This window comes from Pholis gunnellus (assembly GCF_910591455.1).
Source record: "Pholis gunnellus genome assembly, chromosome: 2".
In the NCBI taxonomy this organism is placed as follows: domain Eukaryota; kingdom Metazoa; phylum Chordata; class Actinopteri; order Perciformes; family Pholidae; genus Pholis; species Pholis gunnellus.
This window is the reverse complement of record NC_136536.1, coordinates 13,671,834-13,686,963: the sequence shown is the minus strand read 5'-3', so window position 1 is coordinate 13,686,963 and position 15,130 is coordinate 13,671,834. Positions and strand designations below refer to the sequence as shown.

The 15,130-nt window shown below is 41.3% G+C and overlaps 1 protein-coding gene across 1 annotated transcript; it reads right to left on the bottom strand.

Moving 5' to 3' along the window:
- Nucleotides 1–463: 463 nt before the first annotated feature.
- tmem9 (transmembrane protein 9) lies at nt 464–4,314 on the bottom strand. The gene is made up of 6 exons (XM_079180850.1): nt 4,197–4,314; nt 3,939–4,086; nt 3,277–3,368; nt 3,078–3,186; nt 2,385–2,516; nt 464–2,179 (listed from the first exon to the last, which is right to left on the bottom strand). Exons 2-6 carry the CDS (start codon nt 4,029–4,031, stop codon nt 2,039–2,041), a joined length of 567 nt encoding a protein of 188 aa, XP_079036976.1. The 5' UTR covers nt 4,032–4,086; nt 4,197–4,314; the 3' UTR covers nt 464–2,038.
- Between the last annotated feature and the right edge of the window lie 10,816 nt (nt 4,315–15,130).

Sequence of the window (15,130 nt, the reverse complement as noted above, 5' to 3'; positions counted from 1 at the left end):
ATGTATTTATTACCAACTTTAAATGTTCCTGTGGGCATCATATGTAAAGGCTAGTGTGTTAACTGACAACAAATGAAAACACAATCTTCACAGGTGAAGTAAGAATTGGTGACAAATACTGTACATTACAAAAAAAAAAAACTTACAATGACCTCATGTCTGGTTGTATTTATACTAAACTGTTTGTATACTGCTTAAATAGAAGATGGTAAAGGCGTTCCAATGTAGGTCACAATATAGAAAATGCAAGCAAAAATGACATTTACTAATCAAACTGATGTTCAATGGTAAGCCTTACTTCACACCTATATTCCAACATCTCGTTTTGTAAATGTAAGATTAAAATGTGATCAAAATAGAGTGTCTAGATAGTTGAGTGGTTACTGCGCATGACATATACCTTCAACATACACCTTGTTAATAAACAACAAAAAAGTGCCCAGAATCACTCATTTCTACAACAGATTTTTGATGATTTGGGAAACAAAATAACAGCTTCTAACTTTTTTTGTTTGTGTACAGTCCATGTGTGCAAGCCCACTTATTGTGTACTCTGTCACCCCCTATTGTCAATCAGCAATAGCAGTGACTTCTGCTGCAAACATCCAGAGGAAGGGGGGGGGGAAAGTATTTATATTTTGTTTTTATTTCACATCAAGCAGAATGTATAAATATGAGCAGTGAAATAATCCAGTGAGACTGGAGCGATATATAACAACTAAACACGGATACTAGTTATAGGAACTATACTACATCAATCAATCAAAAACACTTCAATGATAATACAAACCATGACAGACAAATAAACTGCAGCAGTTCACATTGTGCATGAGAGGATGTGAGCCAGTTTGCTGCTTTAAAAGTTCCCTAACAGGGAGCTTCAGTAGTAGGATGCAACAGGGAATTCACTAACATAATTATGCACATGAGGGCAAAGAGGCATCCTGGTTCTGCCACACTTGACCGCATTTATCAGCAGCTTTACTGATTTAGGACATTCTCCAGTAGTAGAGATTCGATTACAATGAGGATAGCTTTAAAGCTTTGTGAAATGCCCCGTTCTCCATTTCTCTCTTTGCATGGGAAAGTACGTTCACGCTCTTCGCAAAAACCTCACTGAACAAACCTTTTTCAATCAGTGTTCACATTTACATTCAAGATAAAAGATTTAATTTATATTAACAACTAACACTATTAAAACTGATGAATTGGTAGACCTTACTATCCGTTATATTTCATATACTGTGAATTGCTGACATTTAGGATCCATGTTTTGCACTGGACTTTGTCACACATTCACCCTCACAAGGAAAGAAACACAAAAAAAGGCACATATCAGGGCTCTCAAATGTAGCAAGGTCAAAGCTTTAAAATAACGAACCCCAACATTTATAATCCATCAATTACTCTATTAATCCAAATGATACTCAATATGCCCAGGTAACTATGCACAGCAATGGGAGACAAATAAATTACTAAAATTATTACTAGTGCTAAACTAGGAAATGTGCTACTTGACAATAGCATAGGTAGAGTACTTTTTCTACCCAAATAGCTAAATAGACCATTCACATACACACAAAGCGTTTCTGTTCTGAGGTAACTTCATAAATTATGCTGCAAGAAAAGCAGCTTAACAATATACCAAGTTAGCAAGAAGCTGACAAGAAAAATGATATCGAGGAAGCTTAGAAACTATTCAGTCTCGCTTAATTTACTAAATCAAGACATTCAAAATCTGTTGCATTGCAAATTGCTGAAATGATTGAGATGGTTTCAAGCTGTTAACAGTGCGCAACCATGCCATTTTTTTTCACAACTGCAACTTTGCCAAAAATGTTACATATAATAAATAAAAAGCATCTGCTTGTTAGATCAGTGTGTTTAAACGTCTTCTTCGTGAGGAAATACTTATTGAGAAGGTGCCGTACACAGCATTAACGAAAAGGTTCGCAATAGTGCAGCTGGTGACAGTGTAATAGCGCTGAGCCCAGGTAAGTTACCCATTCTAAACCTTCTTGGAGGTCAGCTCTGGGGTTTAACTAAGCATCTTGTGGCGGTCAAAAACTGTCTTGCGTTGTTCCTGGACCTGCTTTTTCCAGCGCTGCTGTGCTCCTTCAACCCGCTCCAGCACTGTGTTTCCTTTGGCCAGGGCACTGTCCACAGGAGGACGCATCTCCTGAACACACAAAAAACAAAGAATAAATAAAGAAATTCAAGGATTTCACATTCAACCAATATAAAATAAAGGCATGTACTGTATGCAGTGCGCAAAATACAAATTTGATCCAGGGCTTGGACGAGACCTCCCACGATTGCCACCCGGTATTTTCTCACACTGACTGTGTGTGTGTTTGATTACACTTATTTGTTTGAATGGTTACCTCAGCGTCCTCCTCATTGTGCAGTGGCTGGGTGTAGGCGTCGTGTTTGCGAATAAGAGGATCAACCAGCAGCAGGAACAGCATATAGAGCAGCAGCGCACCCAAAACAGACAGGTAAATGATGATGGTTACCTGGGACGGACAGAATGGAAAACATTTAGAAATACGTACAAGTTACCGCGCTGGTATCAACCACTCACTACATTGTTTCCTCCTCACCTTCGACAGATCTTAGCAATTACATATTATGATCTGTAATGGTTATTAAATATTAGGACAACCATACTGTTTGTTGGGTGTAAAACTATTTCAGTTTTAGGTAACAAAAATCTTTAAAATGTTGAAAGTAAGTTTCTCCATTTCTTAAATGTTGATGTGTTCCAGCAGTAACACACACTACTGCTCTCATCTTTTTTTTATCTGATTAAGCAGACAAAATAAAGAAACTTCCTAATCTTATAAATGTCTCATGTTCTGTGGCATACAATAATGTACAGTTTATATTTGACTTCATTTGCGCTTTTTCCTACTTTGCACTGCAGCTGCTGAACAGCGATTTCCCTCAGGATGGATGAAGGACTATCTTATCTTATCACGCCAACCCTGTTAATCTTTGTTCGTGTGATTCAAGATCACAGATTGAATGGAGGTATATTTCCAAGTCATTAAAATCCCAAAGAAAGCTGGCGGTACCTTGATGGTGTTGCTACTGCGTTCCTCATACTTGCACTCGCACAACAGGCAGTAAGCTTCCACGTCATGGCCAGGCACCGGCATGGGCTCCACTACATGGAGGCAATTACTGTAAAACACATCAAAGAGTCGGGATGGACGGGCAACTCTTAATCATGTTTCTCAATGACTGAACGACTAAATAAAAAGGATCTCTTACCAATCCTTCTGAGACACATTTCTGTTATATATGTGGCCAGTGATGTTTCTGTATGGAGGGCAGATGCACTTGCAGCGAACATCCTCAAAGTTCTGTAATCATCAAAAGAATTGAGTAAAAGTGAGCGCAAACTTACTAAAATGACTAAAATGCCGTAGCTCACATTTCTTGTTTACATGCTATGTTTTCTCCATAGCACTAGCCCTCTCTCTGCATTATTAACACAATTGGGTTAAAGAAAAAGTTAGTAATTCTTGCTTGAAAGGCAATAATTCTGAATTAACACCGTTACATTAGAGTCAAATATATCCTTTAAAATGCTTCACTTTTCATCAAACCAATCATTATTTACAGAAACTTAAGAATTCAATGCAAACTTTACTTTTCGTAGGAAACTCTGGTGCATTCATTTTGGCCTTGACTGCAAGCAAAAACAATGTTTTGATATTAATGACCCTCAATTTACATTACAATTAATTGTTTGGATACACCGGGTACTCGTACTCCTATTCTATTTACCTCAGTTAATTTACTCTGACCACATTTCATATTCATGAATCACAATTTACAAGGAAGAAGCCAAACTATACAGTACATACAGTTCATGGATGTTACTACTGAGGGTGAAAAGCATCTGTCACGTGCGGAGCTGCATGTTTTACCTTCGCCTGCACAACAACAAGAGCATCCAGCAGCAACATGGTCACCACTGCGGGTACAACAGATGCCCACGACCGTTTCCTTCCAGAGGACATGGTCCCACAGGAGACACGATTTTTGCTCGATGGTATCGGAATGAGCTGCAGCGCTCTGTGAAAACAAACGCAGCGTTAGCAGTTAGCTAGCAAGAAAAACACACCAGTTCACTGCAGAATCACTGAAGCTAAAGGCAACCTTAACGAGCAATACAGTTGACTTACGTTGTAATGGCAGCTGGAGCGTTTGTCGCTGCTATGCATTCAGGATGTAGCTAACGCACCAGACAGCTGTATTTATTTAGAAGAAAGAAATGTTGGACTTCCTTGTTCCGGGTTGTCGTCATACGTGCGCCACGCAAGAAACATGCATCGACACTACCACCTACTGGACACAAATACAGAAATAGACATGTACTCTTTATAACTTGCATTTTATGTTACATTGTACTCCACAACATTTCAGAGTTAAATATTGTACTTTTCTTTGTACTCATAGTCATATTACAGCTATAGATACAAGTGTCTTTAATATTTTACACATAAAATACATGGTCATCTAATAGAACATGATGGAGTGTTATTTACAGGGGCGTAGTAATGAGGGGAATATTGGAAATATCTACCCAGGGCCCCAACATGCAGAATCTGAGAAAGTCTGCACTTAAAAGTGTTTCTGCAAATATAATTATAATTAGCATCATAAGTAAACTAGTCCTGTTGGGCCAAATCAATTGTTAGTCAAGAAAGTTTCCAAATAATCTTTGAGCCTCTCTGCTATCTTGATCAGTTTTACTATTGTGTAGAAACATTACTGATGCATACAGTCAACTTGAAGCAGTGGACTGAGTTTTTATTTAACATGACTCCCTCCCTGTATTAAGAGCAGGTAATCAGTTTGAGGGTGATAGCAGATCACAATCCTGCATATTAATACTGGGGCTTCCTATTTTTGACTTGGGCCTTGTATGGATTCTGCCTTTAAGTCTCGAGGGTTACAGTATTGTATAAAACACAACAATATAATACTGGCAAGGGTCATTCTGCTTCAATATGAGTACTTTAAATACTTAGTTTAGTGTATTTTTGTGATGGTATGTCAGTGCTTTTCTGTTTTGAATGCAGGAGTATTTACTGGAGTATTTGTACATATGGGTATTGCTTCTCTTTACTGCCTGTACTGTTTTTCTCTTCCGCACACAGAAACACAACTCAAGTGATTGAGTATCTTGAGTAACAATCATCGTTTATCAGTCACATTAAACACTACCATGGAATTTGTGACTCATCAGACTGTTTTTCCATATCTTTCAGTCAAAATGCTTTCATTTCTAATGTCAAACCATGTCTCCCTGGTGAAATTTGAAATGTAAGCCACAGCTTCTTGACCCAATCAATACCTCTATTTCCTGGTAATCCTGCTTTCACATCTCTCTGTAAGATACTCATACCTTTAATAAGCCATAGAAATCAATGCCTCACAAATTCAGCCTGAACCACTTGAGCTTGCGGTCACAGAGATCAATTGAGACCATGGTTATTTCTCTAATGAGCTATGACATCGGTGTGAACAGCACAACCCCATCCTCTGTGTTACCTCAAACATGCATGTGCCGCTTGATTCAACCACTTAAAACATCTGCAATGGTTACTGATCTTTCCTTCATTCAATCATGCTTGCATTTATTCATCTGGGTAATAATCACTGTGTGTCTTTGTAGCCATAATGCACGTAGTATAATAAACCAGCTCATAAACTCGCTTCAGTTTGGGACTTATGCAAGCCCTCTACTTGTATTTCGTTCTCTCAGTCCTGTCATTGTAAGCCACTTAGTTCTCTGTCTTCTCTGATGCATGGCTGCCCTTTACACCCTTAGGCCAATTACAGCATAAATGACAGTGGCCAGAGCTCAGTGCCAGGTCTCATTATCGCTTCAGAGCTCTCATGAAGAAGAAAAAGGGTGATTCATTTCCTTTTTAGGTGTAACCAATACTATTCAATTCAGAAAGAAAATAAATCTAGTTACCTTATGTAAAATAGTTTATTATCTTGAAACAAAACTGTAATTGATGCAAACAGACACAAATGTTTTGACAACGTTTGTGGGCAGAGACTGCGCACAGTCTGATTATCAAACGGCAAAGGAAAAGTATCCCTAATGGAAATGCTGCAGAGAAGTCTACCTTATAAACAAACTCAAATATGTCAAGTTCTCTTATTTGTCAAGGTACCTGAAGTTATTGACTGAATCACTTTATTCAAGCATTCATTTCATGAGACTGAAAACAGCGGGCAGTTTGCCCACTAGGAGATGCTATAAGGCCCACGGCAAAGCAAACTGAATCCAGACCAGCAGACTTTAGGTGAAACAGACTTTGGCGTGATCTACAGGGATAAAGATAAGACGTAGGAAGACTAGGATGATATCATGTAAAACAAGATTCAATATGTTGTGAAATCCACAGGTGAAGCTACATAAAAACACACATTGATGTTTGATTTAAATTGCATCAATGGCAGGTTTGTAGCACCACAGAATACAACGTGACTTAACAGCATTTAATATGAATCAGTGTAGATATATATATTGTAACAAACATTGTATGTGGTTTATAGCATACAAATAAAGTCATACTGAAAGAAGATACCAGTGTCTGCCCTTATTTTCGCACTTTCAATACACCCCTCCACCTTTCAGCATTGTACTTTTTGACCTTTATCACATAATCTGCAGTATCTTTTTGCTCTCCTCCCTTCCTCTGTATCATGCTTTTGTAGAGAACACTGTTTGAATAACAAGACTATCTCTGTGTGTTAACTCTCCTCTTCTCTCCTATCCTCTCGGCTGAGGCGATGCATTGTGGGCAGCAGCACTATTCTCATAGACACACATGGTAATTACAGTAGTAGGAGGCAGCAGACAGTGGTGGTCCAGGGACAGCACAAAACTATAAATCACAACTCCTGGTTCCGCCCTCCTGAGCGTAGCCGATCACGCTCAACCAAAAAGCAATTCTGCCAACATGTGTTTGCACATTTGTCTTCATCAGCCACTGGCTTGTTTTGGGCCCCAGCGACGGAATTTTCCTTCAAACGTGGACTACTTCTCAAGTGTTACAGTCAAAGTCCGCTTTATCAGGCTCAAGAATTATCCACACTTGAGATGTAGTGAGCATAGTTATTCTATGTAAGCAAAAACCAATAAACATTAAAAGGGAGAAGAGGGTACTCTGTGTTTACTTTGAACATTGTGGTGAAGTAAAAAACGAAACAAAAGCAAGAATGAAACCATTAAATACATACAAAATATAAACTTAATCACCTTCACTTTAGGTCTAGTTTTTTTGTTTCTAAGGTAGCATGAGATGCTTTAAGGAGAAGTGTCTAAATCAAAGAGGTGGAAATAGCAAAGGTGTTGGAAAAGTAGGCAGTGATGGTGATTCAGAGTACAGTGTGTCCTCTCCTGCTTTATCCATACGGACAGCTGCCTGTCAGCCAGCTGAGCCCATGGAAAGAAGAGGTGTCTGCTGAGGAGCTGGTGTCAGCAAGGTGAGAGCAGAACCCAGCTGAGCTGAGCTGAGCCGAGCTGAAATGGATGCAGTGGAGAGAGCGTCTCCTGCCTCTGAGGGACACAGATTTTCAGCAAGGAAACAGACTGCTGGAGCAGGAGACTCAGCCAGACAGAACATGAAAGGCAAGAGCGGCCATGACACATGATGGACACAAACGCAGGGAGAGAAGCTGCCTCCTCTTCTTACCCTTTTTCCCCCTGTTCGCTATTCCTCTCCTTCAGCGGTGCTGCACCGAAACAGGACCCTTGAAGAAGAGGGGGAAAAGGGAAAAGAGAGATGATGCTTGAAACACAGTGCTTCCCAGTTGAACCCGTAGCCCCCTGTAATGTGTGATCTTTGATGTTGCCCAAGATGTTTAGAGAGATGCAGGGAAGCTTCAAAGAGAGCTAAAGGCCAATCATAGAATTGTGGCATGTTGGTAGAAAAAAGAAAAAAAACAGCAAGCTGCCAGAAATCCACATGCATCCTTCAAGAGAGACCAGGGGTCAGGCAAGAAGACAGCTGAAAACAATAGCGAGAAATGAAAGGTGACATGAATTGAAAGGTAGATAAATAGCTGCAGGGGAGGAAGGACGTTTGTTGTTGGTATAAAAGGATGCGATGTAGGCTTTGGTCTCGGGAAAAGCTGCCAGTTGGTTTAACAAGGCTTGGCAGGCCAGTCAATAGAATGTCAGCCATTAACGTCCACATTTCAGTGACACCAGCGCCCAGCATACGACTGATTTATACATCTAGTGATGCATAGAATTCTTAAAGATAGAAATGCTGCACACCTGGCCGATCGGGACAGCAAACACAATAAAACAGATGCATGTTTGTCACGTATGTCTCACTAACACAGAACCATATAGAAATCATATGTGACACCTTTTCTGTGTCAGCTGCCTCAATGAATAAGGGGAAACAAGTTATAAAAGGGCCAAATGTCACAAAGAGTCAAGGGTTCTTCAGACAAAACTATGGCAGATCAGAAAACATTGTCAAGTCTAATCCTTCCAAGAAGGACCTCACCCATAATTTCTCCGGTCTGTGGTGGGGGAGGGCTTTTCCTTAATGGGATGGTGATGAGCCACAGTGATCTAGTCGATGCCTCCCCCTTACACTATCTCCAGAGATTCCCATGTTGTGGCAGTTTGTTATTCACCTGCCCCAGCTACAGGCCACATCTGCAGGCACGATGGGTTTTGTCTGCAGGGGCCTCCTCCTCTAAATGCCATTGCGACTCACCTTCCTCTGTTTCGGCATTTACTACAATCTGACCTGGCAGCTCGGTGGTGTGTCACCATGGACTAGCCCTCGGCACTTTCACAAACACAAACCTGAAACAATTGTATACTTAAGACATAGATGCTATAAAGTACACGCAGCATGGCTGAATAACAGATAACCATCTTCTGTAAACAAGGGAAATATTGGAAGGGTGCTTTTTCTCTCTCTGAGACCAGAAGTGGCTTGCAGTGAATCAGATGTAGACGGAGGGATCAGAGACACAACTTCTCATCTCACAGCTTCAGAAATCAATAGAGCCCCATGTTCTTCCTCTGATCTCGACACACGTGTGGATTGTGCTTGGGCGGAAAAGGCCTGAAAAGGAAGGAGGGAAGTAGAAAGAGAAGTAAAGGCAGGCAAAAAGAAACGAGACGTGAGGATTGAGAAAGGGGACATCTCCCTTGTAGTAAATGAGCATTGATCAATTCAGAAAGGGACTTAAGAGGCTGAATTTTAGAGGTTATTTCACCCAAAAATGTCTTTCATGTTCCTCTTTTTGTCCAGGATTTTGGATTGTCATTTCAGATTTGTCTTCCCCAAAAAAAGTGTTCACATTACTCTGGATGAACACATTTTTTTAGAATGACTTGGAACGAGATGTTGCTGTCATTTTGCAATGCTGTGTACACCACAAACCACATTTTGAAGTCTCAAGATATCTCAAAACATGGGCAAATAAAACCCAAACTATCCTCTCTTACCCTGACAACTATGCATGGCAAGATACCACTAGGGGTAAATAAGAAAATAGGTTTTAATATCCGTAATACAGGTGATCTCATGAGTTAAAAGAGTACTCCACCGATTGCACTCTTAACATTGACACAGTCATGATGGACAGTTTTACAAAAAGCATCAAAATCAGGTTTGATGCGGACATATTGTCTTTTGTGTTCCATGCATTCTTCTTCCTTGGGAAATTCCAATTACCCACAATGCAACTGGATGTGCGTCTGAATGTGTTAAGGACCTTTCCCATAGATTGAGGCAACAGTGCCACTGCGCTCTGAAACACATCATTTTCAATGGCTTGCTCTGCGCCACAATCTGGTGATCTGTTGAACTTTGGGTGTTGAGCCCAGAGGCGTGCACAGAGCAAACCGCGTCCCGTGTGAAAGGTCCATTGTGGTATACATCCACCCACCGGTACTGCAGCAAGCTAAATAAGGCATTCCAAACATCCTTCACCACAGCAACACTTTACAGCTCTTCCTGGGGAGCTCAGGACTCTTACCTGTTGGGCTTGCACAGAAAACCTTCAAAGTGAAGCTTCCAGGAGGCATTATAATTAGATGCCCGAACCACCTCAGCTGCCAACTTATATATGTCAGCGATTTCCCACCCTATCTCCAAGGCTGAGACCAGCCACCCTAAAACGGACTGGTATATCCAGAGCTGTACGGTCTGGTACAATGCCTGCATTACTGCTTTCACATTCCGAACCGCCAGTCCATATCTCAGTCCATTATAGCCTCACTCGTGAACAAGACCCTTAGATACTTGACCTCCCTCGCTTTGGGCAGTGAGTCACTCCCAATCTGGAGGGATCAATCCACCATTTCTTGGCAAGGAACTATGGCCTCAGACTTACAGCTACTGACTCTCATCCGATTGATTTACATTCGAATGCAAACCGTTCCTGTGTTATGAAGGTTACATTCTGAAGCAGCCAACAGAACCACACCATCTGCGAAAAGCATAGACACAATTTATAGGTCCCCAAAACAGACACTCTGGCAGCAACCTAAGGACCCGAGTCCTACCACAACTCTAAGTAGCTGCTTCCACAATGGAGGCTTTGAACATGGCAGACTCGAATTCCATGTCCCCAATCTTGATTTGGGTTTAGCAGTTCTGTCCAGCAGCCTCCCCTGCCATCTGATCCAACTCATCACCAGGTGGTGATCTTCAACTGAGAGTCCAAGACATACAGCTGCAGATCTGAAGATACGACCACAAAGTAGTTCATCGATCTTTGGCCTAGGTTGCTCTGGTACACTTATGAACCGCCCTACGCTCTAACATAGTGTTTGTTATGGCTGAGCCATAACTAGCACAGAAGTCCACAAACAAAGCACCAGTTGGCTACAGATCAGGCAGGTTGTTCCTCACCAGCCTCCAGATTTCTCCATCATTGCCCACTTTAGCGTTGAAGTCAAGTGCAGAACTAGAGTCCCCAGTCGGCGCCTTGTCCAGTACGCCAACCAGAGAAAGCCGGGTACTCTGAGCTTCTTTTCGGTGGATATATAAAAACAACAGATAGAGACTTCTTCTCAGCGACTTGCAGTCACAAAGAGTGCTCCACCTCCTGCACCAGCTCTGGATCCTACCCCTCCAGAGAGGTGACATTCCACATCCATAGAGCCAATCGGCGATGCCAGGGGTCCACGCAGTCCCCGCCTTTGCCTGCCGCCCTGCTCACAATACACCCAACCATGCCTATTCCCGCGAGTGGTGGGTTCACAGGGCAGTAGTGTGCGGTGCAACACATGAGTGAACTGAATCTACTTTGAAATGCTAAAAACAGACCACACAATCTTTTTTCATTGGCCAGTCATTCTCTGTTTTTTTCGCCGATTTGCTATGGGTGGTTAAGAGTATTATTTTTCCAACCTAACTCGAAGAATTTCTTTGCATGAAATGAATCCCCTCCCACTGCTTTGCAGTAAGGTAGGCACCTTCTATTAGATCTCACTGTCTCTGGACTTTTTTGACTTCATTCAATAGACTCCCTTAAAAGAGAAGTGAATAGGCTATTTAACAGACCTGAGGAAAGCAAGAAACAAGGATTGTGAAAATACAAGGGAAGCAGAGTGCGAGAGGTGGAGAGAGAGAGAGAGAGAGAGAGAGAGGTGGAGAGAGAGAGAGAGAGGTGGAGAGGGAGAGAGAGAGAGAGAGACTAGGGACAAAGACAGAAAACCAGGAAGAGGTGGGGTTAGAGGTAGACGCTCCACTGCCTGGCTGACAAACAGAGGGTCCCTCCAGAGTCGGGCAGATGAGAAGGAGAGGAGGAGAAAGGGAGAGGGGTGAGAGAAAAGGAGGAGAGTTTGATGTGGGCAGTCAACCCCACCACCCTCCAAAAGCCATCTCTCTCTTCCTCCACCCCACAGTGGAAAATCTATGCCTGCTCTCTTAGTATTCCTCCCATCTCTTGTGAAGGCTCTGCGGAGGGGAGAGCAGACAAGTGGACTGCTAGTGAGGCCCTGGCCAGCCGTGTGTGATGCTAGCTGGGAGTTTTTTCTCTTCTTCCTTTTTAGGATGGAGTGTTTGCTCAGGGCTGACAGGACAGACAGAGCTTCTAGCCACTTGAAAACCTCCAATAAAGGACCTTCACTGGATACATCCTCCCTGTACGCCACTAAGTTAGGTTTAGGAAAAGAGCGTGGTTGAATCTAACTTGACTGACTAACGACCAAGTGAAGTGCAAGATAGGAAATCTAATTTCCTATCTTGCAGGTTGCCATTGGGATTGTTAAAGTATACATACTCCTTGTATACATTTAACACACTTGATTTAAAAGTCATTGTCTGAAAAGCTAATTCAGGGGGCAAATATGAAGCCAACATGGATGTTGTGCAAAAGAAAGTGTAAATTTGATCATTTCTTTCTCAGCTGACAGTTCTCATGAAAGAAATGTTTGTCGACCAATACTGTGGTTTATCAACAGAAAGGCTAAAACATGTCCGTCATTTTCGGCTATTCTTTATTTTTGTCTCGTTTTGTCTCCTACTGTAAGTTATGTTTTTCTTATTTTATCATTTGTCATCGTTTCCTGTTATATTTTGTGTTACCTCGCTTTTCGATTCACATCACTTCACTTCCTGCCTTTGTGTGTTTTCCCGCCACAGTAATTGTCTGCCCCGAACAGCCAGGCTTGATTAATCCTGGTGCTTTATTTGTTCAGTCAGCAGTCACTTTCATCAGAAACCAATATGAATTTTTTACAGTTCTTATTTATCTACTTTGCCTTATTTTTATTGCCACGCAGTTAAGTACTATTATTATTTTCACATTGTGACCATTACTATTTTTTATAATTATTCATATGACAGGCATTATTAATGTCACATTGTGTTTATGAAGACTGCTGTTCTGTTAGAGGTTTGATGAATGTATTATTGCACTTCTTGAGATGATGATTAGAAATGGCTGATGAAGTTGCAAAGGCCCAGTACACTGGACCAATAACTATAGTGTACTGTCATTCATGAAAAAGGAGAGAGGACAGACAGCATAATGTTTTTTTTACTGGGATCACTTGTTTGCTGTGATTAATATATTGTGTTACAGACATGCTTACAGTGTACACTGAAATCATGACGTACTTCAATTGCCTTTCCTTAGCATCTTTCTTTTTTAGCTCCATATTTAGGTCCAAGTACTGCAGTTTTTTTTTGTGATATTTAATTTTCACCTCTGCCAACTCTGTTTTTTCTAAGTAATGTGCTGCACAGACGTCTGACCGTTTTCATTTTCTGTAAAACACATATCAACACAGCAGGAATTGTGCACGGTGTGGATGTCCAAGTACTCACTACACTCAGGCTGGACATTGTGTAGGTCCTGCTACGAATGTGATATCTAGCACCACATCCCTGACCTCTTTTCCATTATTGACTAAATAAGTATTTCCACAAGATTGACATGATACCTCCAGCCTGCCTACTTATCTACCCGTACATCTCCTACCTATATTCTAGTATTGTGCATTATTGGTTGTAATAAATCTTTCCTGAGGAACATATTCATTTTAAATGCTCACTTGTAAGGCAAATGTGGAATTATTAATATGTGCAAATGACAAGTAATAAATTCCTTGAATGGTAATTATGACTGTTTCAGTTAAGAGCAGTCGTTAGTTGCTTTGCTTTCTAGTAAACTTCCATTAGAAGCTCTTGCTCATCTTCTCCATTTCAGCATAAGTGAATCTGTGATAATAGGTAGTGAGGTTTCTGGCTGGAGTCACCAGACCATAGCAGAATATTTAGGTGATGAAAATAAATGACAAAAACTTTAATCTTAAACTGCCTTTACACTCAGTTAACCATTGTTCTCTGACAAATATTGTAGTGTTATTGATCATCGGTGTCCCTATAATCTCCAATACCACTGATGCACCATGACTGCTAAACCACAGACACACAATGCTTTGTTGTCCTTAACATCCTCTTCTAAAGTACCCCGCTTCTCTGTCACCTTGAGCCCCGTTCGTCATGCTTGTGTGATCGCTCGAAAGGTCACAGCTTGTAGCTACTGTCATTAGCTGTCACTCTCCCACACTTCCTCCCGCTCCCTGCCTCTCTCCTCCTTCGAGTCGCTCTCGGTCACGCGCTTCTTTCTTCTCTGGAACACAGATCAAAGTGCCATCTTTAGTTGGACTTTGAAGGTTCAGAGAAGTGAGAAGCGATCCCAATGCAGAATGAGCCTGCTATGTGTCTGTGTGCATGTCTGTTATCTGATGTGGAGATGTGCAGCGAGTAGACACAAGTTTATCAAGGTGGCCTCTTCTGGGAGAATAGTATCTTAACAGTACGCTTGTTGCAATTACAGTTGTGCTTGAGACAGAGTGTCTACGGCTATCTGAGGATCCACTGCTTGAGGGCAGAGGAGGGGAAGGCACTTCAACAGCAGCTAATCAAGGTTTAATATTTGAAATAGCACGTAAGCACGTTAGAACGTAATTGTATTTTTGATCACCAACATAGAGTACAGTAGCACTGTTTTGTTTTAATATAGAGGAAATTCAGCTTGATGCTGGAAATCCAACTGACTGAAACGGCAAAGATAGGGAAGTGTCTTACATTCCACCACACACAGTGTGACTGCATGGGTTTAATTGAAACATGTTTGAGTGAGAGGAAGGAGCGAAAAATGAGAATAAGTAAAGAGACAGCAAACACAGGTGTGGCGTTTTATCTGTTGGGGAGGTGAGGGGTAATCACTGCAAATTTTAATCAGTTCAGATCAATTATTCATGGTCAGGGGCCTAGCGAGCTGATTTCCAAAATGCTCCTTCTCTCGCTCTCTCTGACAGCCCTGTATGAATTATTCAGACTGCATTTACACAAAGAACTCCATCTCTGATACCTGATCAGTCAGTTAGAAACATTATGCAACAGGGAATGTCAATTAGAAATGGGTCTCCTGGAATGTGCACAATAAAAAGGAAAACAAAGCCACTCAAGAAGAAGCAAGAGGATAAAACACACACCATAAGAAGTCTTGAAGAACCCCACATTTCATAGTCTTGGGAGATTATTATTCCCCAAGAAAGGAGTTCTCAGCTATAATGGGCTCAACCAAAATCAAGGTGGTC